Source organism: Hyla sarda, chromosome 3, assembly GCF_029499605.1.
Source record: "Hyla sarda isolate aHylSar1 chromosome 3, aHylSar1.hap1, whole genome shotgun sequence".
NCBI lineage: Eukaryota > Metazoa > Chordata > Amphibia > Anura > Hylidae > Hyla > Hyla sarda.
This window is the reverse complement of record NC_079191.1, coordinates 313,459,738-313,484,155: the sequence shown is the minus strand read 5'-3', so window position 1 is coordinate 313,484,155 and position 24,418 is coordinate 313,459,738. Positions and strand designations below refer to the sequence as shown.

Sequence of the window (24,418 nt, the reverse complement as noted above, 5' to 3'; positions counted from 1 at the left end):
TGTATTTACTTGGTAGCATAATTGTATAGGTGGGAACTTTATAGGAATTGTTTAGAAGAAAGACATTACAGTGAAAGGTGACGCCAGTTAACAGCTTCCCTCAACCACCCTGTAGGATGACCTCTGAAAAGCTCACAGACAATGCCCATTAGCATCTCCAGTTCATCTGTATGGGACAGGTCCTTTCTATTAATGTCTTCAGTCCGTGGGTACTGCTGTAAAACAGCTCAGGCAAGCTGGCAGTCCCTCTGGTAATGCACAAACAATGAAATTGGGGACCTGATGAACCGCATTGTACGTTTATTAATTTACACTCGGTTTATCAAATAAACATCCTTTTTGTTATTTCTTGTCTAGATTGGGACTGTCGGTACAGCGTCACAAAATATCCGGCTTCTTCGAGGAGCGACACTGGCTACTGCAATCCTTGTTAACCAGTTTCTTCTCCAGGTCTTTACATAGGGAGACACATGCTGCAGCTGGACTCTACATGCAATACTTAATACAATTATTTGTGATAAGTCTTCATGCTCAAGTTTCACATATCATGGATTGGGTTGAGAAATTACTGGGTGAGGACTAAGCGGTCAAGGTTCACATTGGCACTACTGACAAAGTAAAGGTAGGTGGTGGGTCCTTAAAAATCACTTCAGGGACTTAGTGAAAGCTCAAGATAAGGACCTCTTAGCAACCAATGCAGGACCCAACAAGAGGGGCACACTGCTGAACCAAATACTAACCAATAGGCCAGATACAGTATTCAAAGTAGAGGTAGGGCAAAACATAATGGGGGAGATTTATCACAACCTGTGCAGAGGAAAAGTTGGCTAGTGGCAACAAATCAAATTGCCTCTTTCAATTTATAAAAGACCTCTGATAAATAAAATGCAATCTGATTGGTTGCTATGTACATCTAGTCAACTTTTCCTCTGCACAGGTTTTGATAAATTTCCCCATAAAAGTTTTAATTTATCCTATCATTAAAAGGTCTACTAGTGGGGCTACAAAAACATTGAACTTCAGAAAGGCAATTTTCACAAATTAAGATTGGACTTTAGTGTCATAAATTGGGACTTTGTCCGCAGAAATAAAAGGACACATGCTAAATTGGACATCTTTAGGATCATCTCAATTGATCTGTGTGCTCTGCGATCCATTGATAGAGCCTAGTCCAGCCAGGCTCTATCCATGACAGAGCCACGGACACCAGGGAAGCAGAGATAAGCCCTCTGACTACCTCTATAGTGGACGGGCCCCACGCCACGATCGTGCTGTGGGGGGGGGGGCGATCCACCCCACCAGGGAGCATTCACATGTCACTTTAGACGCAGCTGTAAGCTTTGACAGCGGCAATCTAAAGGATTAATAGCCAGCTGTGGCGATTAGCAGCATCCCCCAGCTACTGAAAACAGCCGGGGGCTGCAGTACGGAGCGGGGTGGAGTTGGGAGCCTGCTCAGTAATCCCCTGTGAGCGCCGCCGTGCTTGTCGGGGGCTTTCAGGTCCGGCCCTGCTTGCCCGAAGCAGGGCTCAGGGCCTGCAAAAATTCACCTGCCCAGGGCCCGGAACTGCATGTCCCGGGCGTCGGGCGATACAAATTCCACATCCCTGGAATAAGGTTATAGGTCTTACTTTATAAACTCTTGCCTTTTTCCAACCTTATGAACTATGTACTTTAGAGGCAAAGACCTTCTCATTGTTCCTCACCAATTAAGCATAGAAAGAAAACCCACAAAAAAAAATAATAATTTCAACAAAAGTGAGAATGTGGATGAAATGTTTATTTTTACATACTGCAGGCGGTGTATATTCCTAAGCCAGTTATATGACAGCAGATACTCCTTGTAACAGATCCTGTGGGACTTCAATTTGGGTGGACATTTCATTTAAGAAAATGTGTTATGGTCTGTCTTCCTATATGCATGTTCTATAAAATGCCGCTCAGCTTAGTAGCACTTAATATATGTGAGGTGTGCATAATAAATAATTTCTGTCACATCCTCACATCGCGCCAAACTATCATAAGATCTAAGTGCAATGAAGGTATCCTCGCCTGAAACATTTCCCTCGATACCACTTTCAAATCAAAACAATCTCTCGCTCAATGCCAATGTATAACTGCAGGTCACAACTGCAATGATACAAATTGTACAGCTTATTCCATCAGTTCTATTTAATTAAAGGTCACCTACAAGGAACAAGAAATCGTTTGATAAAAATTTGAATACTTACATCTACAAACATTTTTCTTTATTACTTCTGGTTACTAGTTAACATCTCAATTCATAAAAAAATACATTTTTCATGCTACTTGTTGCAGAACATGGTTGGCTTGCCCATAATGTATCACAATGGTTTTAGACATTATACTTTAATAGGTATTTTTTTTTCCCAAATGTTGTGTCATTTTCCACAATTTATACTGAAAAGCTTATGAAGAAAATTGGCGAAAACATTTATTTTTTTAGTCTCTTTGGAGAAACCAGTCAGGCTGGGTTCACATCCGAAATTTTTATTTCAGTTAGTCAATTCTACTGAAGAATTTGAGAAACTGAAATAAAAATAAAGGTAATGGATCCCATTCATTTCAATGGGGGATTTTTCATCTCTGCTGTTCTCAGTTGTCATCAGTTTCGCTTAATTTCCGTTAACGAAAAAAAATACAGAACATTAGCAGCATATGTTTGCTATGGGGATTTTCTCCTGCTCTGGACAGTTCCTGATACAGGCATCAGGTGTCAGCAGAGAGCACTGTGGACAAGACAAAAAAGAAATTCAAAAATAAAAAAGAATTTCCTCTGTAGCATACAGCTGCCTAAAAGTACTGGAAGGGTAAACATTTTTTTTTATAGAAGTAATTTACAAATCTGTAACTTTCTGGCAACAGTTGATAAAAAAAAAAAAAAAAAAAAATGCTACTGTTCTATCATCTCCAGGTCCCTGCTGTTCTGCACTTTTGCTGTGATGTGCTGTCCTGACAGGAACTGCCAAGAGAGTTAAAGGGGTACACCACCCCTAGACATCTTTTCTCCTATCATGGGGGTCATGAACGAGGTTGCTACAGGAGAAATCGTGAGGGTTCCCAGCATCGGGACCCCCCCCCCCCCCCCAGATCAGACATCTTATTCTCTATCCTTTAGACAGGGGATAAGATGTTTGGGGGCAGAGTACCCCTTTTACCACTGTAGTCAGTGACTGAGCAGTTCCTGCAGAGACAACATGTCACAGAAAGAAGCAGGGAGCAGTTGGGTATGGGGGCTGTCAAAATGCCAGTGGATTGGGGATGACGAGTATAGTTTCTTTTTAAAGCACAATGAGCGAATATTAAAAGTTTTGGATTGACAGTATAATCTTTATGATTGTTTGGGTCTGACCTCTGGGACATTACAGATAGTGAGAACAAAGAGGATACAGCACTGGTTTAGGGATGCGCCTTTCATTGACTTTTCCTACTTAACTGTGCCCAGCGATCCAGTTATGCATGGTACTGATGCATGGCTCCACTAAAGTGAATGAGACTGGTTGCAGATTTCTGCACAGTAAGATGGCTCAGAACACTTGTGGAGGGAAAACTCAGACAGTGCTAAACCAATGTTGTATCCTTTATCTGGGACTTTTATTTGAAAACAAAAGCCATCACAGGGTGTCAAGTTACAGAGTGATAACTTTTTGACAATATAAATAGTAATTCACAAAGCCCATTAAAAAAAAAAAATAAAAAAAAAAAATAAAACGAGCAAAAAAGCTAAATTCCAGGTTAAAATTTCCCTAATTTTCTGGGTGAAAAATGAGAGTAGAAAAAGGAAAGGTATGTCAGTAGGTGAAATTTATTTTGATTAAATGTATTTAATTTAGAAAACCCAGTATTCATTAAAATATCTATAAGCAAAGAAAATATTTTACAGAAAAGGAGAAACAGTTTCAGGGTACAGCGACCATTGCTATGTTGAGGTGGAAGCTATTGCACTACTAACTGTGGCTTTAAAAGAGTCTAACCATACAGCAAGTTAATGAAACCTTCCATGAGGTAACACTTAGGAATAATGAAAGGGAGCAGTAATAGCAACAATAATAATAAAAACAACAACAGCAATAATACATAGGATAAAGTACTCCCTATTGGGTATAACCAGACTGTTAAGATACTGTATCAAATAGCTCCACTGGCAAATAAACTACCAGGCTGAAGGTCGAGAGATTTACTTATAGAGTTTGTCAGAAAAACAAAAACATCTTAACTGCACACTGAGGGGATCATTCTCTAGACCACTATAGTTGTTATCCAACAAAATCACCCTACAGGTGACTAAATTATATCCCAATTTAGGAGCTTTTTATGCATTTCAGTGATTTACCTGAAGCTTTGCTACTAATTGGAGACTATAAAGGAGAATTCTAAAAAGGGAAAAAACACCACATAGCAAACTATTCTGCATATGAAGCAACAGCTAGCATGAGATACCCATCATTTTCTTACTATGAGGTCTCTACAAGGCTAAACACAGTAAATCCCTAGTGATGCCCATACCTTGTCTTAACTAAGCTCCTCAAAATATTTTACTGCCACTGAGCCTTCATTCCAAGAGTCATTTGTTTAAGAGGTTATGCGAACAATTAATTTATGGACAATGTTTTGGATAGGCTGTCAATATTAAAGGAGAAAAGTGGCAGAAATCTTTAAAGTTCCCCTGTGCCCGGCTGAAAAAAAAAAAAAAAAAAAAAAAAAAAAAAACTTTACCTCACCCTCCTACATTCCCCTGTTGCTCCTGTATCGGCATCCCGTTCCTCCAGCGCTGCTCAGCTCCGTGCTTCTTAGGCTCGAAACGTCACACTGTGGTCAGCGTATTGCCGACCGAAGCCATATCCCGCCTCGGCCGGCGATAGGCTGAGTGCACTGTCATGTAAGGAGCTTGGGCCGGCTCCTTACATGACAACGCGCTCAGCCTATCACTGGCCGAGGCGGGACATTGCTGCGGCTGGCGATACACTGACTGCAGTGTGACGTTTCACTTTTATTAGTGTTGCTTTAGCTCAGCATTTCATTCAGCATAAATTCAATAAGTTTTTACAGTTGCTTTACATGACATACGCCCACGTATACAAAATACTCTTAACAGTTTAGGCTATGTGTGTAACATTCCCATGATAACTCTACACATCATGACACTAGTGGGCCCAATAGACCACATGTCATTACATCCAGGCACCACCTTTGGGCGCATGAGCTGTCCGTACTGCAACTTAATATAAACAGGGAGTTGGACGCTATGTACACAGATGACACTTCTCTTTGATGGCATTACCACGGCTGGTAAGTGATCTATGGTCAACCTACATTTAGCCCATCAAAAATAAGTTGGTGGCATCCCCCTTATATGCATAATTACACAATGGGCTCATCATTTAGCAGTATACCAGTATACTAACCTAATTATCCTGAATTTCCTTGCTGACAAGTATACATATGCAATGAGTTCACTATTTAGCGGTATATCAACTTAACTCTAGTCTTCTAATGTCTTATGTATCTTCATTATTACCTCTTGTTATGTAAGCCCTCCCACTGACCTACATTATAGTTTCTTCCTCAGTTACCTTTGATATAATCCCTTATTGACTTTATATCTGTTATATTCTAGCATGAAAGCTATGTCATGATGTATCTGCACACATTGTTTGCTCATATCCTCAACAATCATTTTCTTTTTAGGTCAGATACAGTGTTGATAAAGGTCTATTAGGAATGAAACACCCACAACTTGGTGTCTACTAACCTACACTAATACCCAAAGTCTACCTTACTGAGGTCACATCCTATGTATTGTGGATCTGAATACTTATGATAAACTTTATGTGGTCTTGAACTTTTGAAATGGAACAATAAAGTAAGGTGAATAAGCAAAAAGTATGGGAATCGGTCATTGTTACCTGCACTAACCTGTTGTTAAAGACAGGTAGTGCTGGTGACACTGATGACAATCAGCATCCGTGGTCCCGTTTGTCTGTTCTCTTGCTTATTCTGGCAGCTGGCTTGGTGCATGCCAGGAGCATGCTGATGTCATCGCTGCTGCTTCTCCACTAGGCCCTGCTGCGTGCAGGCTTGGGGAAGCAGCAGTGGTAACGTCAAAATGGTAAACTCAATCTAAGTGATGACAAAATTAAATGTAATCCTATAAAATTTTGCTGCTACACCTGCCAAAGTTTCCTTATCACCCTACATTTAAAAATGCAGCAAGCTTATTACGAAGTCAAAACTTTTAAAAATGTTGGTGTAAATCACTTAAACTAACATCTATACTTACCATTGTAAAAGTAGTAAATCAATTAGGTGACTTTGTATATATTGCTGGCACATATTGGCAAACATAGGAAGCTGGAATAAATGTGCAAACATAGGCATGGGCCCCATTGTCTTTAAACGTTCATAGTCAACTGGTGACTACAGTCAAGTCATTTACCAAATGTATTTGTGTTTTTACTCAGATTCAAAAGATTGGTCTGCTGTACTTTTAATACAATAAACAGATTTTCAATTCATCTTGATTTGTAACAAACAAATCCTTATCCATAAGGGTTTTTTTTTGTTTTGTTTTTTGTAAATCATACAATTATATCAAGTCATTTATAAATTGTCATATATAAAATTTTGTCTTTAGCACAACATATTATCAATATTTAATTTCAGTAAAGAGAAGCCTATAAAAAGCAAATACATTTTTTTTTAAATATAAAGTATCAACATAAATTTAAATGACCCCACTACTACATAAGCCTGGTTGCAAAATGTAATAAACCTCCTATACTGTCAAGCATGTCATTCAACGGAAAATAATACCCAGTCTTCTAAGTAGGAAAGTATCAAGAGCACTGTGGACAAAGCCAAAGAATGGGCCTCCTGGATTATTATTATAAATTGGGGAAAAATGACAGCTACTTCTTTAAAAAGACATTTAGAAATTCTAGCCTGAACTTAATACACTACCTTTTTACGAAAGTTTGTGTACATAACCTGCCAAGCTAAGAGTAAATTACTTTCTTTGGCTTCAATCCAACAATTCAAAGTTACCCACTAAGTCCAAAATATCCTCTTTCCAGAATGAAGTAATGCTATGCAGGATCCGAGCCAAAAACCTTTCCTAGAGACCACTAACATTTACCAGGTCGGAATTCGATGACCATATTAACATAGTTGTTTCTTAAGGGTTTTAAGGCTCTAAACGCGCTTATTCAATAATAAACTAGGAAAACCATTGAAAGCTTGAACGGTACTACAATATTATGAACAAGAAACTGCTACAAAATCTAATAGTGTTTTGAAAATGTAAATATTTTTAAAGGCAGTTTAGTTTAACTAAATATTCTGATATATTTATAGTTTTTCCCCAAATTGTGTATTATTTTAATTAATGTATGTACATTTTTTTCTTAATATACATTTATTGATATGATTATAATATACAGAGAGATTAACTCCTGTACCATCAGGGCAATAGCTTGCAATAATATGGATTTTTTTTTTTTGCAAATTTTAATTTTATATTTTCTAACCAGGAAAGTAAATAAATAGACGTACAAATTTAGCATTAACAGTCCTGGAAAATGTCCAATGTAAAATCATGGCAGTGTTCATGTCCATAAAAAAAAAAAAATCACTATAACAATTATCCATTCATGTTTTCCCTGCAGAGTATTAGCAATCATAACTATAGTGTGGCCTAGCCAATTATATTAGCACTATGAAGAGAGGCATAAGGGCCAGCAGCCAATCACTGTGCCAGGTCACTGCCTACTTATGGATCATTTTCAATTATACAGCAATTAACAAATGAAGGGAAAATCACAACACTCATCTACTTAACATGTTGTAATTCCACACCAATATGATATGAAATAGCCAACGTAGCTTTGTAAAAATAAAGAAATAATTGTGCAGGACAACAGCATCTCGGTATGACACAACACCAGATAAAATAACTGCAATTCCTATAATCAATACTTCCAGGAGATGCTGCTATTGAGAGGAATACCCAAATGTATTCAGCAACCAATTTATCTCTTTCTTACCTTTCATCGGATTTTAACAGGGGTATTCCAGCCTAGAACACTTATCCCCTATCCACATGTGTGTCTAATCACAGGGAACAGACTGCTTATACCTCCCATGATCTCAAGACCTGGGTCTAGTGTTCTCACCACTGCACTATTCTTTGTCTATCCTTCTGCCATTCATAGTCAAGCACTTAACTCTATCTACAGTACTACCATATACAACAGATCAAGTTGCAGTGTGTACAAGTGATCACCACTCCCTTCCAATGGGAGAACATTGTTCTCGAGATCGAGGGGGTTCCAAGTGGTCAGACCCCCACAATTAGGCACTTTTACTATATCCACAGAGTAGGGGAAAAATGCTATAGGCTGAAATAATTATTTAAATCAAGTCAAGTTGAAAGGAAAAATCTTCAAGTTTCCAGCCCCCAAAAAATGAATGGACTGCACTGTAGTGACCAGGGCCGCTGTTCAGCGTAAAACAGTGAAGGGAACAAAGCACTATATTAGCACGGCATCTATATTTAGTCTTTGCATCGGTCAGGTCCCAGAGGTCTTACATCTAACAATTATAAAGTTTAGTTATTTTTTTTTTTATAAACAATTATAAATCACTTTTTGAGAGCATACAACCCCTTTACCTTCTATTCCATTTTTTATTTTATTTTATTATTTATTTTTCTTTTTATCATAACTTTGTCGAAAACTTTTTTTTATTTAAACTTTTTTCATCTTTACTGAATCCTGTTTTCAGTATGGACTTGACCCTGCAATCCTCTGTTTACCAATAATTCTACTAATTCTGATTATTGTATTATGCTGTAGTCACTACTTACTGTGGCATCTAAGGGAATAAATGGCTGGGATTTGGTTATTTCCAATCAATACACTTATAATGGGATATCAGCTGTATAATAAAGCCAGAACTTCCAAGTGATGGGAGCATGACAAATGGTTCAGGTACTGTTACGGCGAGGGGCAAAAAAAGATTAAAAAGGTAATGCACTTATAGGGAGCAAACATTTTGACAAAACCTGATGGACCAGACTGTCTGTCCTCAGAAGCATTATATTTTTGTGCAAAAATGGTCAGCTAAACAAACTTAACTGCATATAGAAAACAGATCAGGCTCAAGAGAAATCTGCCATGATCATTGTCATTACAATACATATTAAAAGGTTATGCATAAAAAAATAAGAAATTACACTTGTCAGTAACAACGGGTCAACCTACACATTTATCTAGCATTATTCAATAAAGAACATTCTATGGACCAATTCACTCTTCTGTAACTCACATCCCATGCAATCTGCATTAAGTAGTCATGCAGATGACCTCAATCTTCTTTTTAAGAGGTGTCTAATAACCACCTTAAAATATTTTCATTGACTTCGCAATTCATATGCTACTTCATACCAAGCAAATGAAATAACCCATTTGCCATTATGCTTCCAATATACTTGAACTTGCAGCCCCTACTCTACTCACACAGATGTTAGAGTGAAATTATTTGAATTATATGCAGTAAAAAGCCATGTTTGTTTCACAGAATACTACATTACCCACAACCCCTTTCCAAGGAAAGAGCCAAAACCAAAATAAAATATTATCCCCTCTATGCACTGCAATAATATACAATGCATTATCTCTATTATAACGTTAAATGTAAAAAAGGGCTGTCCCTTGGCAAAATTAAAAGTGGTGGTACCCTAAATGCTTAAGTATTGTACAAACAACAGTGGCAGATCAAGCCAGTTCATATGAAAATTATATACATACTACACAAAAAAAAACAAAAAAACAAAACAAAAACTGTGCTAAACCACTACCATTACCACTATATAGTGACATAATGGGGTAATTCTCTCTCAACATGTTGGATAGAAGATAGGACATACCCATAGGACAGGGAATAACAAGTTGGTTTGTGGAGTCTTACAACTAAGACCCGATCACTCCTCAGAACAGTAAGAAAATTGTTGCTGGAATTAATTAATTCCCAATAGGGCTTCCAGACATTGCCCAGTTTAGCGATCGGCAATTTCAGCTACTCCATTGAGAACAAATGGAGCACTGTCCACGGGACACACAACATTCATGCCGTGGACAATTTTTGCCATGTTGTCAGGATCGGTGGGAATCTCAGTAGACAGACCCCAGCAATCAGCTTGTCTTTCCCTAGCTTATAGTTGACATCTTCTCCAATTGCAGTGATTCTCGTAGCAGTGTCCTAGTACTACAAGCTGCTGAAGTATATACTGTAGGTTGTAGCGCAGCTGTAGATTGTCTTCTGTCAGATTAATCCTGCCTGGGTATTAGTATGAGTTAAACTTGTGTAATATACTGTATTGCATTCACCCTGCTTCACATGTGCATACACTTTGGTATTAAATCGTGCAGTGGTTAACTTTCTTTGTACTGCCACCTTTGGTGGATACTGTAAATGCACTTAGCGCAGTTGTTCTCAACCTGGGGTACAAGTATCCCCAGGGGTACTTAGCAGTTCTTCAGGGGGTACTTGGAAAAAAAAAATCTGTAATGGCAGTCACAGCCACTGGTTATTGGTCTGGACCACATTGAAAGAAATGGTAGGCTGCTGCCATTGCACCGAGGAGCAGAGCAGGAGGACAGCAAAGGGGAAGCAAGGGCACTCGGCTGCTGTGGGCAGTAACTACCATCAGACCGGGGACCTACTGCTATGAGCCATAGCAATAGGTCCCCAGACGAAGTTTGGGGGCCTACAGCTATATTTGGGGGCACAGAGGGGGCTTTACAGCTTCATGGGGAAGCAAAGCGTATGTTATTATTACTATTACTGTATGTGACAAACATGGGGAGTTTGTAAATAGGTGGGTATTGTACTGCTGAAAGGAGCCTAAAATGTTTGTTTGTTTGGCTAGTTCTGTGGAGAAGTCTTGAATGGGAGAAATCTTGATGGGGGTCTAGGCCAGATAGTGAAGAAAAGAAAAGTAAACAACTCCGGTTAGAGAAGACGTCACCTGTAAATCGGGCGACTAGGGAGATAGGGAGAGGAACAGGGGGCTTGTTATAGAGAAAAGTAAAGCATATGAATTATACTATAATCATTACAAAATGTCTCTAATATGGGGGTACAATTTTTTTGGGAATGGGCTGTGAAGGGGTACTCAGGCAAAAATGATTGAGAACCACTGACTTAGCGGTATTGCCCTAAACCTAGTCCATGTGCTCCATCAAACTGAACACTGTCTTTGGGGAGCTGGACTTATCTGCTTTTGTATGCACAAGCTATAGCTACACTGCTGCTTATGTATCAGCTTGGTAAATAAAGCAGAAACAGTATCCAGTTCTTAATAATATAAAATTGCCTGAAGAAGCAGCAACATACCCAGTGCTATAAAAGCATTTATTTTTGTAAATGTAAAAAAAAATAAAAAATAATTATATATAATAATAATAATTAAAAAGGCATCATCAGACCCAGAGTGGATGTTCGCTCCGGGGCCTGATGAGAGCGGGGTGCTGCGTGTGAGATCGCGGGGGTCCCCAGCGGCGGGACCCCGCGCAATCGGGCAACTTATCCCCTATCCTTTAGATAGGGGATAAGTTGTAAGCCTTCTGCTTCAAAAAGGAGATTTTGTTTTAGCCAAACAAAAACAATAAGGCTGAATAAGGTCCCACAGTCACTTCACTTACATAGGCTCATAATGCCTCATAGACTTTTCATTCAGTAACTCTGCTGCTAAAGTAACATCTAGGCAGAGTTCATATTGTTGAAATTCCAAGAGTGGCCTGTGCTGGTCGGCGCTAAGACCACACACAGACTCCTGTTGCCATAAACAACAACGTATTCTGCTTCCCCAGAGCGGGCTGTAGTTGCCGGTGTAACACCACCAGCTCTGTGCTGCCAGTCACTGTCTCGCCTGAGCCAGTGATTGGTGATTGGCATTGTCAGTTCCTCCGGCTGCAGAAGCTACAATCTGCAGAAAAAGCAATGTCAATGGCTGCTGACAGGGTGACTGATGCTGGAGGCTATGAGGGAGTGAGGAGGGGGAGTTAAAATGTTAATTGTTTTATTAGGCAGGCTGGCCACAGTAGTAAAATAAAAAGTTTTACCAGATATCCCCTTTAACGTTGTTCCAAGGAATCTAAGTGTCCAGAGGTCTCATTCCTGCACTTTGTACTATGGGAACATCCCATTTGAGGGTTGAGTTCACAGGGAACACCAGGATAGCAATACCACTCTGCCACGTACATATCCTTAGTACTACTACTCCGAGCTTACCTGAAGCACAATGCTCAACATCCCCATGGTAACCACAACCCATGTACCTTTCTTCGATAATATACATAGTAATAATGCTATTAAATACATAAATGATGTCACAAACCTGTTGCTGGGGATACTGCATTCCTCCCATTGTACTGTGAGTGCGTCCCTGTATTCCCATTGGATATCTTTGTGGACCTTGAGGTCCATATGTCTGGCCAGGATAAGGACTGCTCTGCTGTGTCTGGGAGTAGGGGTTGCTGCTCAGTCCATAAAGTGGAGGCCTTTTCATTACCATTGGATCCATCGGACTGCCCTGTGCATACAAAATGAAAAGAAAATATAAAAATGCATAAGAAATCCTGTATGAACTAGATTTTATTTTTAAAGCAGTGACTTTTTATATTTACAACACAATCACACTGAACCATTCTATCAGAAAGCAGCCTAATAATGGTAGATACTTTAAAGAAGTTGTCTCTGACGTTGATGTTGCTCGCCTCTTCATTGAAGTCCCATACACTTCAATGGAGGGGACTACACACAAGCGTACCAAGGTTTTCGTTTTTTCTAAAACACTTTTACAAATCCTGAGAACACGGTTGTTAAATTCCTGTATTTATGTTCCATTTTCACCAGTGTAGAGGCAAAGGGATAGAAATTATCATCTGCATGCTACTACAGACATGGCCCTTGGTCCAACCAATTGTCTAAAGGCACTCAAACTTAGACATAAATTGGCTGAACCCTCTGTTTCTGACGAGACCGTCAACCATATAATGCATATCTGGGCCTCCCAACTTTCCAGACAGATTTCTTCATTTTCAACATTTAGTGCTCTTAAATAAACCAACTACAAAACCACTGTACAGGAGAACAAGCGGCTATGAGCTTTTCACTAACATAAATAAGGGAACCATTAAACGGGGAAGTATAGAATATAATGTACCATATTTTTAGCCGTATAAGACGCACTTTTTCTTCCCCAAAACTGGGGGGGAAAAGTTGGTGCGTCTTATGTGGCAAATACACACCTATCGCTGCGGTCCCTGTGGCCATCAATGGCCGGGAGCCGCAGCTAATACAGGACATCACCGATCGCGGTGATGCCCTGTATTAACCCTTCAGACACGGCGATCAAAGCTGACCGCCGCGTCTGAAGCGAAAATGACACTAACCCGGCTGCACCGGGAGGGACCTTACCTGCCTCCACGGTGTCTGCTCCGTGCCGAGATCCCCTGCATGGCCGGCGCTCTCCTTCGTCGTCATCACGTCGTCGCGCATGCCGCCCCGTCATCCAATAGGAGCAGCATGATGGCGGCGACAGAGAGCGAGGATACCGGGCAGCAGAGACGTTCCGGAGCGACGGGGACACCCCGGGGACGAAGCGACATCCAGGGCAGCGGTGACGAGCGGTGACGGGTCCGGAGCGGCGGGGACACGCGAGTATTACCTCCTATACCAGTGGTCTTCAACCTGCGGACCTCCAGATGTTGCAAAACTACAACTCCTGGCATGCCGGGAGTTGTAGTTTTGCAACATTTGGAGGTCCGCTGGTTGAAGATCACTGTGACCTATACTTTACATTGTATTCTAGATTTTCCTCATTAAAAATTGGGTGCGTCTTATATGCCCGAGCGTCCCATAGGGCGAAAAATACAGTATATACATATATTAACACAATCTGTGCAGAAAACAAAAACCTAAATTATAAAGAAATAATGGAAAAAAGATGTAATCGTTGCCTGTTTTTTTTTGTTTTTTGTTTTTTTTTATAAAATTTAGGGATAAAGCCTTAGCAGAACGTCTATAAACATATTCTTTCCTTCAGTTTCATAATTGCTGTTTTTTGCTTCTTCAAAATGCTCTGGGAGTATGTGCTTAGATGAAAAAGCAGGTTCAAAGATCTACTATGTAACACTAAGTATATATAATTTAAAAAGTTGCCTGGTATTTTTGTGTTCAGCAACCTCCCGCTCTGAAGCCTGCAGGTGGTTACAATGCTTGCAAAATATGCCACGCAAGGACATTTGTAGCAAGCAAAGTGAACGCTCATAATATTGTGCAATGCAAAGCTCTTATTGGCCACAGCAGACAATGTGATTTGGAAACTGTTTCTGCGCTCTTCTCTTTGATGAATGTTTTGTATTCTCGCCATGGCTATTCAGAACGCAGCACTTCAAAGCCGACTGGCTGCGTTACAAAATAAATTGGACCGAGATGTACACATACTGTAGTTTCAGGGCCCCAAACACATTGATTCAAAGGCGTTGGTGAAGAAAATACTGCTGAGTTATAAAGCATAAACACATTTCCAAACATAAACGTAAAATGTATGTGTACCAAATATGTGCACACATACACAAACTAGGGCCAGAAATATACTATATGGTTTTATCTCTTGTACAGTTTTATCTCTACTTGTACAGTATTATATTGAGAGATTGGCCATCCACTGATACAGCCTGGCTTTGTCAGGCTGGATCGGAGGCACATAAGGGGACCTTCTGCTGCTATTTTAGCGCATCGGATCCCCGCGACAACATCATGATGGTCTGACGAGCCCCCTGAGCTAGCTGGCACATTTGACACATTAGCACTTTAGACGCTGTAATCGGCGTAGATCACAGCATTTATACCTTTAAAGGGGTAATCCAGGAAAAAACTTTTTTTTTATATATCAACTGGCTCCAGAAAGTTAAAACAGATTTGTAAATTACTTCTATTAAAAAATCTTAATCCTTTCAGTACTTATGAGCTTCTGAAGTTAAGGTTGTTCTTTTCTGTCTAAATCCTCTCTGATGACACCTGTCTCGGGAAACGCCCAGTTTAGAAGCAAATCCCCATAGCAAACCTCTTCTAAACTGGGCGTTTCCCGAGACAGGTGTCATCAGAGAGTATTTAGACAGAAAAGAACAACCTTAACTTCAGAAGCTCATAAGTTTTTAATAGAAGTAATTTACAAATCTGTTTAACTTTCTGGAGCCAGTTGATATATATAAAAAAAATTTTTCCTGGATAACCCCTTTAATGACAGAGAGCGATGAGACTGCCGCTCCCTATCTTTAGTGATGAGTGTCAGGATACTGATAGTAGCCAACACTCTGCTATGAAGCAAGCGCAGCACCTGGGCTCACTTCAAAGCCACATAATGCTCCAGGGCCTACATGCCCACCCTGGTACATTAAGTACTGGATATCAAGTTCTTACCAGTGCGCCAGATGACCCACACAGGTTAAAGGGGTACTCCGGTGGAAAACTTTTTATTTTTATTTTTTAAATAAACTGATGCCAAAAAGTTAAACAGATTTGTAAATGATTTCTATAAAAATTCTTAATCCTTCCAGTACTTATTAGTGGCTGTATACTATAGAGGAAATGCTTTTCTTTTTGGATTGCTTTTCTGTCATGACCACAGTGCTCTTTGCTGACACCTCTGTCCATGTCAAGAACTGTCCAGAGCAGGAGAAAATCTCCATAGCAAACACATGCTGCTCTGGACAGTTCCTAAAATGGACAGAGGTGTCAGCAGAGAGCACTTCGGTTGTGACAGAAAAGAAATCCAAAAAGAAAAGAATTTCCTCTGTAGTATACTTCCGCTAATAAGTACTGGAAGGATTAAGAATTTTTAAATAGAAGTAATTTACAAATCTGTTTAATTTTCTGGCACCAGTTCATTTAAAAAAATAAATAAATAAAGGTTTCCACCGGAGTACCCCTTTAACACTGAGCAAATATTGGTATGGCTGCTCAGCAACAGAGAAATGTCCAGAGAAAATGGGCTTAAAGAGATATTTCCATTTATTGATCTGTCATAACTGCCCCTCCAAGACTAGCACCTATCTTGAGATCGAGGTATCCCGGCTCCCTCCAGTCTGCTTGTGGCTTTTGGAGGTGGTTGGGGGCTGAAAACTGTATAACACAATAACTCAAGTAACTACAGCTTTTTAACTTGATGGTCAATACAGTGGTCCCTCAACATACAATGGTTAACCATTCCAAATGGACCATTGTATGTTGAGGGATCCGTGCAATGTAAAGTATAGGACAGTGGTCTACAACCTGTGGACCTCCATATGTTACAAAACTACAACACCCAGCATGCCCGGACAGCCGTTGGCTGTCCGGGTATGCTGGGAGTTGTAGTTTTGCAACAGCTGGAGGTCCTCAGGTTGAAGACCACCGGTATTGGAGGTTATACTCACGTGTCCCCGCCGCTCCGGACCGTCACCGCTCGTCACCACTGCCCTGGATGTCGCCGCGTCCCCGAGGTGTACCCGACGCTCCGGCAAGGCCTCTGCTTCCCCTGCATCCTCGCTCTCCGTCGCCGCCATCACGTCGCTACGCACGCCGCTCCTTTTGGATGCGCAGCGACGTAATGACGACGATGGAGAGCGCCGACGATGCAGGGGGTCCCGAAGAGGACGCGCCGGACAGGTAAGTGATCGTCAGAGGACCACACGGGGCACCGTAAACAGCTATCCGGCGGCAGCCGAAGCAGTCTGCGCTGCCGGATAGCCGTTTATGCGTTGGCCACGACATACAAAAGCATCGTATGTTGATGCTGCCTTCAACATACGATGGCCTCTGAGAGGCCATCGTATGTTGAAATGATCGTATGTCGGGGCCATCGTAGGTCGGGGTCACTGTACACAAATCACATATATTTAACTAGTGCTATCCTGGACAAAACACTAAATAGGGATTTGTCATCTACTGACAAATGTAAACAACCAAGAATACAGGGGGCTGGGGGGAGTCACCTCATCAAAAAGTAATGGGAAGGTTTTCTAGACTCTCCAGAACCATAAGGCAAAGCTATTTTTGGAGGATATTTTGGAGAAGTTGAATAAAATCAAAGATCATCTTTTAGTCAATACTAAGTCATCAACCTGACATTATATGTTGTGTAATGTACTCAGTTACTGGTATGGATGCTACTGTAGGCAAGAAGAAGGAACCAATATAGAGGTTAAAAAGTCAGACAGCCAAGGCAGTGTTCCAATTAGAAGCTTTATGTAATTTTTCTTTCTGTGTCAAATTCCTGCGCCTCTTACAAATTGTTATGGCAGCAATCCACCAGAAGCTTTAACTCCAAGAAGTGGATACATCAACGAGGAAGAGAAGAAAAAGGCTCACATTTATTCCGACACCAGCAAAACCAATGGTATAAAAATGGTCATGAAAATGTGCAAACACATGTGAAAGAATTACAAACAGATTTATATACACATCAGCAAAGATTTTATGAATAAAACCGAGCCACTATAGTAACTTCCTTCAAGATCACTAATTTTCACATGGTTAATGATCGCGGCAGAAATGACTGTAGAAATGTTAACTAGTAACAGTAAGTCCAATAATTATATTCAGCTGCATGTCCCGTTTACACAGGAAGATGTGCGGCAAGCCAATTTGGATTTTTAGGGTTGCATGATCCCAGTGATCAGCTGATCGCAAAGACTTACATAAGGCAATGGTCAGTCCATTTGGCTGATAATCGTCCAATTATATATTTTATTGGAATGGGAAAAGACAAAAGTTCCAGCATCATCTCCTTAGGCTAGGTTTACCCCTCGGAATGTCTGCACGGAAAATCTCTGTGCGGACATTTTGCAAACCGTGGGTGATAGGACCGGCGCACATTCTGGCATTAGGACCGCACAGGAATGTGTCGTCTCAATGGGACTCTGCTGTGTGCCATCTCTGCAGGACACTGCTGTGTGCACCTCAACAAGAAATTAACAGGACTCTGCTGCTTTGGAATCTCCAGCGGAATTCCGCAGAGAGATTCCGGACGTGTGAACATGGCCTCAGCCAACACAGATTGGCCATTCATCACTGAATATCACTTTCATCCAACGATTCACATTCCACAATTTCTTCTCTTCATCACACTCCTAATGTAACCTTTCTTTCCTATGTTAAGCTGATGGTGTAGTTTAGTTTTTTTCTGTAAAATTATATTTCATTTAGGCAATTTCTTAGATTTATGTAAAAAATAGAGCTTTAGAGTGTTGCATGATCTACCAGTACATTTTTCTTTCTTAAAGCGTACCTGTCAGAGCGCACAAAACAAAACATGTTACTCAGCACATAATCCTGATCAGGTATATGTAATTTTTATGTCTCTATCCTCTATATTTCACAAACAATAGCACATTAAAAAAGGTACAGTGTTTGGATAACTTTTTTACAGCAGTGTTGCCTTCAGCTGTGTGCCTACAGGTTTTTAAAAACTACAACTCCCAGCATGCCCAGACATCCTTTGACTCTCCAGGCATGCTTAGAGTTGTAGTTTTTCAACAGCTGGAGGCACATGTTTGGTAGAACTCTGTGTTACAGCAGTGTGGCTGCAAGCTGCGTTCCTCCTGCAGCCTTGTCCATCAGCCATCTCTTGTCCATGACCATTGGACAAGCTGATGTTGCTGTGGAACTCATCAGTATCCCAGGAGGTATGGGGACCCCAAGTGGTGGGATTTTCAAAGGCAGTTTTCTTTAACCTGATAAGGACGAAGGGCTTACAGGTATGCCCTTGCATCTTGGTACTTTAGGACCAAGGGCATACCTGTACTCCCTGGTCCCGTTACTGGGGTCTGAAGGGCATTAACCCTTTAAACACTGGGATCAACTCTGTACCGTTAAAAATACAATTGCGGCAGCTCAGCGGAGCTGATCGGGACCATTGTGGTGAAAGTGCAATGTCCCGATAAGCTGAGAGGACGGCAGGAGGGCCCTTGGTTTGAGGCTGGAGCAAGGATAACACTGATCACGGATAGCACATATAACACTGATCAATGCTATGCGACAGCATAGCATTAAACAGTGTATGCAATCCAAGGATTGCATGTAATAGTCCCCTATGGGGACAAAAAATAATAATTTGTGAAAAAAAAAAAGTTAATACAATTTTGAATAAACACCCTTTTTCCCATTTTTTAAATTAAATAATGGAATAAAAAATAAACAATCATATGGTACAGATGCGTGCATAAATGTCCAAACTATTAAAATATAAAAAGGTTCGTTAAAGGGGTACTCCCGTGGAAAACTTTTTTTTTATATTTTTTGTTTATAAATCAACTGGTGCCAGAAAGTTAAACATATTTGTAAATTACTTCTATTAAAAAATCTTAATCCTTCCAGTACTTTTTAGGGGCTATATACTATACTACATGCTTATCTTTTTAGATTTCTCTGATGTCAGTTCCTAAAATGGACAGCAGAGGTCAGCAGAGAGCACTGTGGTCATGACATCAGAGGAATCTAAAAAGATAAGCATTTCCTCTGTAGTATATAGCCCCTAAAAAGTACTGGAAGGATTAAGATTTTTTTTTATAGAAGTAATTTATAAATATGTTTAACTTTCTGGCACCAGTTGATTAAAAAAAAAAAATTTAAAACAAAGTTTTCCACGGGAGTACCCACTTTAAACCGCACGGTTGATTGTGTACACATAAAAAATACCAATGTCCAAAATTGGGCGTTTTTGGTCACTTTATATACCATAAAAAAATTAATAAAAAGCAAAAATCAAAAAGTCCCATCAAAAACACAAAATACCGATAAAAACTACAGATCACAATCGCAAAAAATGAGCCCTCATATAGCCCCGTATGCGGAAAAACATGCTTTCTTTCAATTAGCCTAATTCCCCAGCTGGGTTCTTTTACACCTACAGACTAATTAATATTTTTTTTTTACTTTTTCTGATATTGGTTTGAGAACTGAGGGAGATTCCATGAAGCCACAATGTTTAATGTTGCTCACACACAAATCACATGCGTAATCAAAACAATATATTTGCTATGAAGTAATAAAACACAGTTGGGTAAGGGTGTAATCACACGGCAGAATTTCCGCACATCCGCACCAATTCCACGTCCGCATTCATTAGGGTGATTTCTGGCTTGTGTGGAATCGATGCAGATTCTGCATGCTGAAATTCTGAAGTGTGAATGGGAGGACAGAATCCCATTGAAGTCTATTGGGCTTTATTTGATGCGGATTCCGTGCCGAATTCTGCCGTGTGAATATAGCCTAAGGCTACGGTCACATATATAGTTTTTGGTCCGAAATTTTACGGTGCAAAAAAAAAAAAAAAAAAAGGATCTGTATGTGCTTGGCATGCATTTTAGGCTGTTTATAGCTCATAAACATCTAAAAAGTATATCTATATATTTATGAGCATATTTTCACAGTAAACTGTCAATTTTATGAATGAATAGCAGCTCCTTTCTCATTGAGTCCTATTGAAAATTACCACCCTTCATTTGCCTTTTTATCAAGCCTAAAAACTACTGTTTTTGGTTCCAAATATAGGCAAAAAACTGTGCAAAACTGTGTTGGGATAGTATCAGTTGTGCAGTATTTGGAGTTTTTAATTAAAGGGAAATTGACACCTTGTTCATCCACACAACAAAATAAACAGAGTTATAGTGTGGGTGAACCTGATTATAAAGAGTATAACTTACCCCGATCGGTAGCCCGGTTCTATAGATCCTGGCTGTATACATGCACCATTGCTAATATCACCTGCGCAATGGAGGTGGAAGACAGAATACAGTGCTTCCCTACCTACCCCCCCCCCCTTTTTCTCTCAAATGCCTGCCCACCTCAAAAATATTCATAGACCCTTCATACGAGTGCAAGATGGGCAGGCATATGGAAGCAGAGGGGGACAGAGGCAGGAAAGCTCTGTATACCGGCTCCCATCTCTGAAGTGCTGGTGATATTAGCAATGGTGCCTGTATACAGACTGATTCTCCAGAACCGGACCACCTCTCGAGGAGAGTTATACCTCTTTTTAAATCTGGTTCACCCACACTATAACCCTATTTCTTAGGTTTATTATGGGTGAACAAGGTGTCAGTTAACCTCAGGGTCTCACTGTTGCTTCCCTACCCATCAACTGATTGAAGAGGGTGTGACACCTGTCCAAGCGCCAAAAATGTAATGAACATTTTGATGCATGCGATACAAAGGTCACGGTCTACCAATGGGACGAATATGTGCAGAAAGTGTTTGACATTCTTATCTGTGGTGCGGATTTTGATTGATAATAACGGAACACTGCTTGCAGGTGGAATTCCCGTGGATTATAGTACAGAATATCCACATGAACATGCCCTTCCTATTCACTTTACAGTGGTGGTAAATCAGGGTAACAGTGTTCTACCAGACCACCTGATAGATTAAGTGAACCCCATAATTCCAGCTAAAATAATATTAATCTTCAGTCTTGACAATACAATGCAGAGCTGAGCAGAAGAATTGACCCAAAAAGCAAATGGTTCAACAGGCTTTGCGTTTTCGGCTGAGTGGCATAAGCCATACATTCAGCACTGCAACAGGTATTCATGTGCAGAGTCCCACAGGCTAGCAGGTACAACAAGCCTTTTGTGTGTATCTGAACGCACGCCAAAACGTCTGCCTTTGTATTGAACAAACCTGTTTTCTGCTGATAACAAAGCTCTAAGTTGTGAAACCTTGCAGTCATGCCTGTGACTAACAGCTGCTGCTCTGCAAGAACAGACAGATGCAGAATGAGCTCTGCTACGTCATTACCCCTTGAGCAAACTATGATATTTCACTTAAAACAAGCTCCAAATCTGTGACCATTTTGGATAATGTCAATAAAAAAGCACAAAAACGACAAACACACATTTTTTCGGGAATACAGATGTCTACTTTTACAAGACGTATCTGAAACTAAATGTTCCTGTGCTAGGGAATATCCCCCCCCAATCCATTTATTTCAAAACTGTAAACTCACTATATGTCTATATTGTTTGAGATCAGGTCTCCGCCCCAAACTGTAAGAGCTGTTATATGGTTGCATGTTAAGGTTTATATTACAAGTGTATATTATCTGGACTCCTAGTTTAACTTTTTGAAAATAAGTTCACCGTGGAATTCTACCAGAATTTTAGGTAAAACTCCCTTATAATGGCATCACTGATTTGCTCTCAATTCTCTTCAGCTTTCATTTCTTCAACAAAAAAAAATAAAAAAATAAATAAAAAAAATAAAAAGTGGATCCGAAAGTGTCCATAGCCTTTTATAATTCTTTAAAAAATTGAAACCCGACAAAATTGTGCTTCTCTAGGCATAGGAACATCTTTAGCACCATCGAAACAGCATCTGTGGTGACTACATCATGAAGTTGTATTTAAGAATGCCAAGAATAATTCTCAGAATTCTCAAATACTATCCTGAAACATATTGTAGTGTTAAAAAAAAACACTGAGATTATTAAAGATGTTCAGTGCTAAGAAATGTATCCCATATAAGCAGGATAGGGGATAAATGTCTGAACCCTCTGCAATCTCCCATACGGGGCCCCAGCTCGGCACAGGTTTTGCACTGCTAGAGCGTGTTTCGTACCCAGTACGTCAGCTGGTGGAAACACGCCCCCTCTATTCATTTCTATGGGAGAGGCAGAGGCACGTGAATGCTGTGTCTGCGCCCCATCGAGATGAATGGAGGGGGCGTGTTTCCACCAGCTGACCTGCGGTGTGCAAAACGTCACACACAGCAGCTCAGCTGGGGCCGAGTCAATGGCCTGTACTGGAGATGGTGGGGGATCGCAGTGGTTTTCTTTTTGAATTTCTTTTCTGTCTGACCACAGTGCTCTCTACTGACACCTCTGTCCATGTCAGGAACTGTCCAGAGCAGGAGAGGTTTGCTATGGGGATTTGCTCCTGCTCTGGACAGTTCCTGACATGGACAGAGGTGTCAGTAGAGAGCACTGTGGTCAGACTGGAAATAAATTCAAAAGAAAAAGAACTTCATGTGGAGCATACACGCAGAAAAGTACTGAAAGGATTTAGATTTTTTAATACAAGTCATTTACAAATCTGTTTAACTTTCTGGCGCCAGTTGATTTGAAAAAAAAAAAAAGTTTTCCACCGGAGTACCCCTTTAATATGAAATCAGAACTATTAATTGAGTAAGACTATAAAAGAAAGGGTGCATTTCCACATGCAGAATTTTCGGGCCGTTACTGAAAACCCTGCTCTTTTGTCATAAGTTAGTGACTATGCTGGGGGAAAACAATGGCTAGCCCACCCTGAGGTGCTGAAATCGGCTGCTGGTTGTTCCTCTTCCATCTTTAGGGGATGATATTAATCAGGTCCCACCTGAAACAATCTATTAAATTGATTGTAATCACTGGGCCTCTCAGGTGAAGCTTTGTATAATCAGCATTTCATTTTCGGGAATTAATTGCATGATTGATTCTCAGGAGGTAGTCAGCTGTCATCGCCTCGCTGTCATCATTTTTGAGAAGGGGTGTCACAACAATAACATTTCTATCGATTTAAATGCAAAACCGTTTGAAATCAGTTTTTACTCCTTTACCTATTTTGTTAGCCTAGATATCATGCCCATACACATTCTTTATCTGCGGGTTAAAGATAACTACTTACTATTTTACACATAACTATTTTCAAATCATTTAAGTTGTCCCTGAAAACAAACCATTTCATATAATTGTCCCTGCGCCCAATACAAGCGCTGATATAGGCGATTCACATGGCTCAATTGCTGGGTCATTTGTGCAGCCCTCTAACTGCATCATTGTTGGCCACACATTTTATGTATACACACAGCGATGTATGGCCAGCTAAAGTTCGCTCGTTCGTTGGGAGATTACTGGCCCTATTAAGTGGATCAATTATTGGGAAAAAATGTTCCTGCAATGTTCATTCAGCCAATAATCAGCCAGTGTAAAAGGCCATTGTGTATGAACAAAATGCTAGGACCTTTCCATACATTGTTCTGTTTACAGACAGAAACCTGTGAACATCAACATAAAATTCCAATTTGTATTTTGTTGTTCCTCCACAGCATTTTAGGATGGCCTGAATTCTTTGAGGCAGGGACAAAAATTCCTTTTTTATTAAATTTTTTTACCTAAGTTAACTTTACATGGACAGATATGTCACCAAGATTTCTGCCCGATCTGTGCTCCCAATCAAAAAACAAAATCCAATTAGTACTTTGTTGCTTCTCCTGCAGCTTTCAGGAAGACTTGAATTCTTTACGACATGGACTTCACTTATGCGAAGTGAAAATATTCCACATCAAGCCGATTCCAACTTTCTGGACGAGAGATAACA

At 40.2% G+C, this 24,418-nt stretch overlaps 1 protein-coding gene across 11 annotated transcripts in view; it reads right to left on the bottom strand.

The window, feature by feature from the left end:
* Positions 1-24,418, bottom strand: part of ARID1B (AT-rich interaction domain 1B) — a 405,450-nt gene that overhangs the window by 363,463 nt on the left and 17,569 nt on the right. For all 11 annotated transcript variants that reach the window (XM_056567064.1, XM_056567068.1, XM_056567065.1 and 8 more), the window contains one exon: positions 12,418-12,612. In XM_056567064.1, the coding sequence (XP_056423039.1) occupies positions 12,418-12,612 (195 nt within the window). The remainder of the gene's footprint in view (positions 1-12,417; positions 12,613-24,418) is intronic.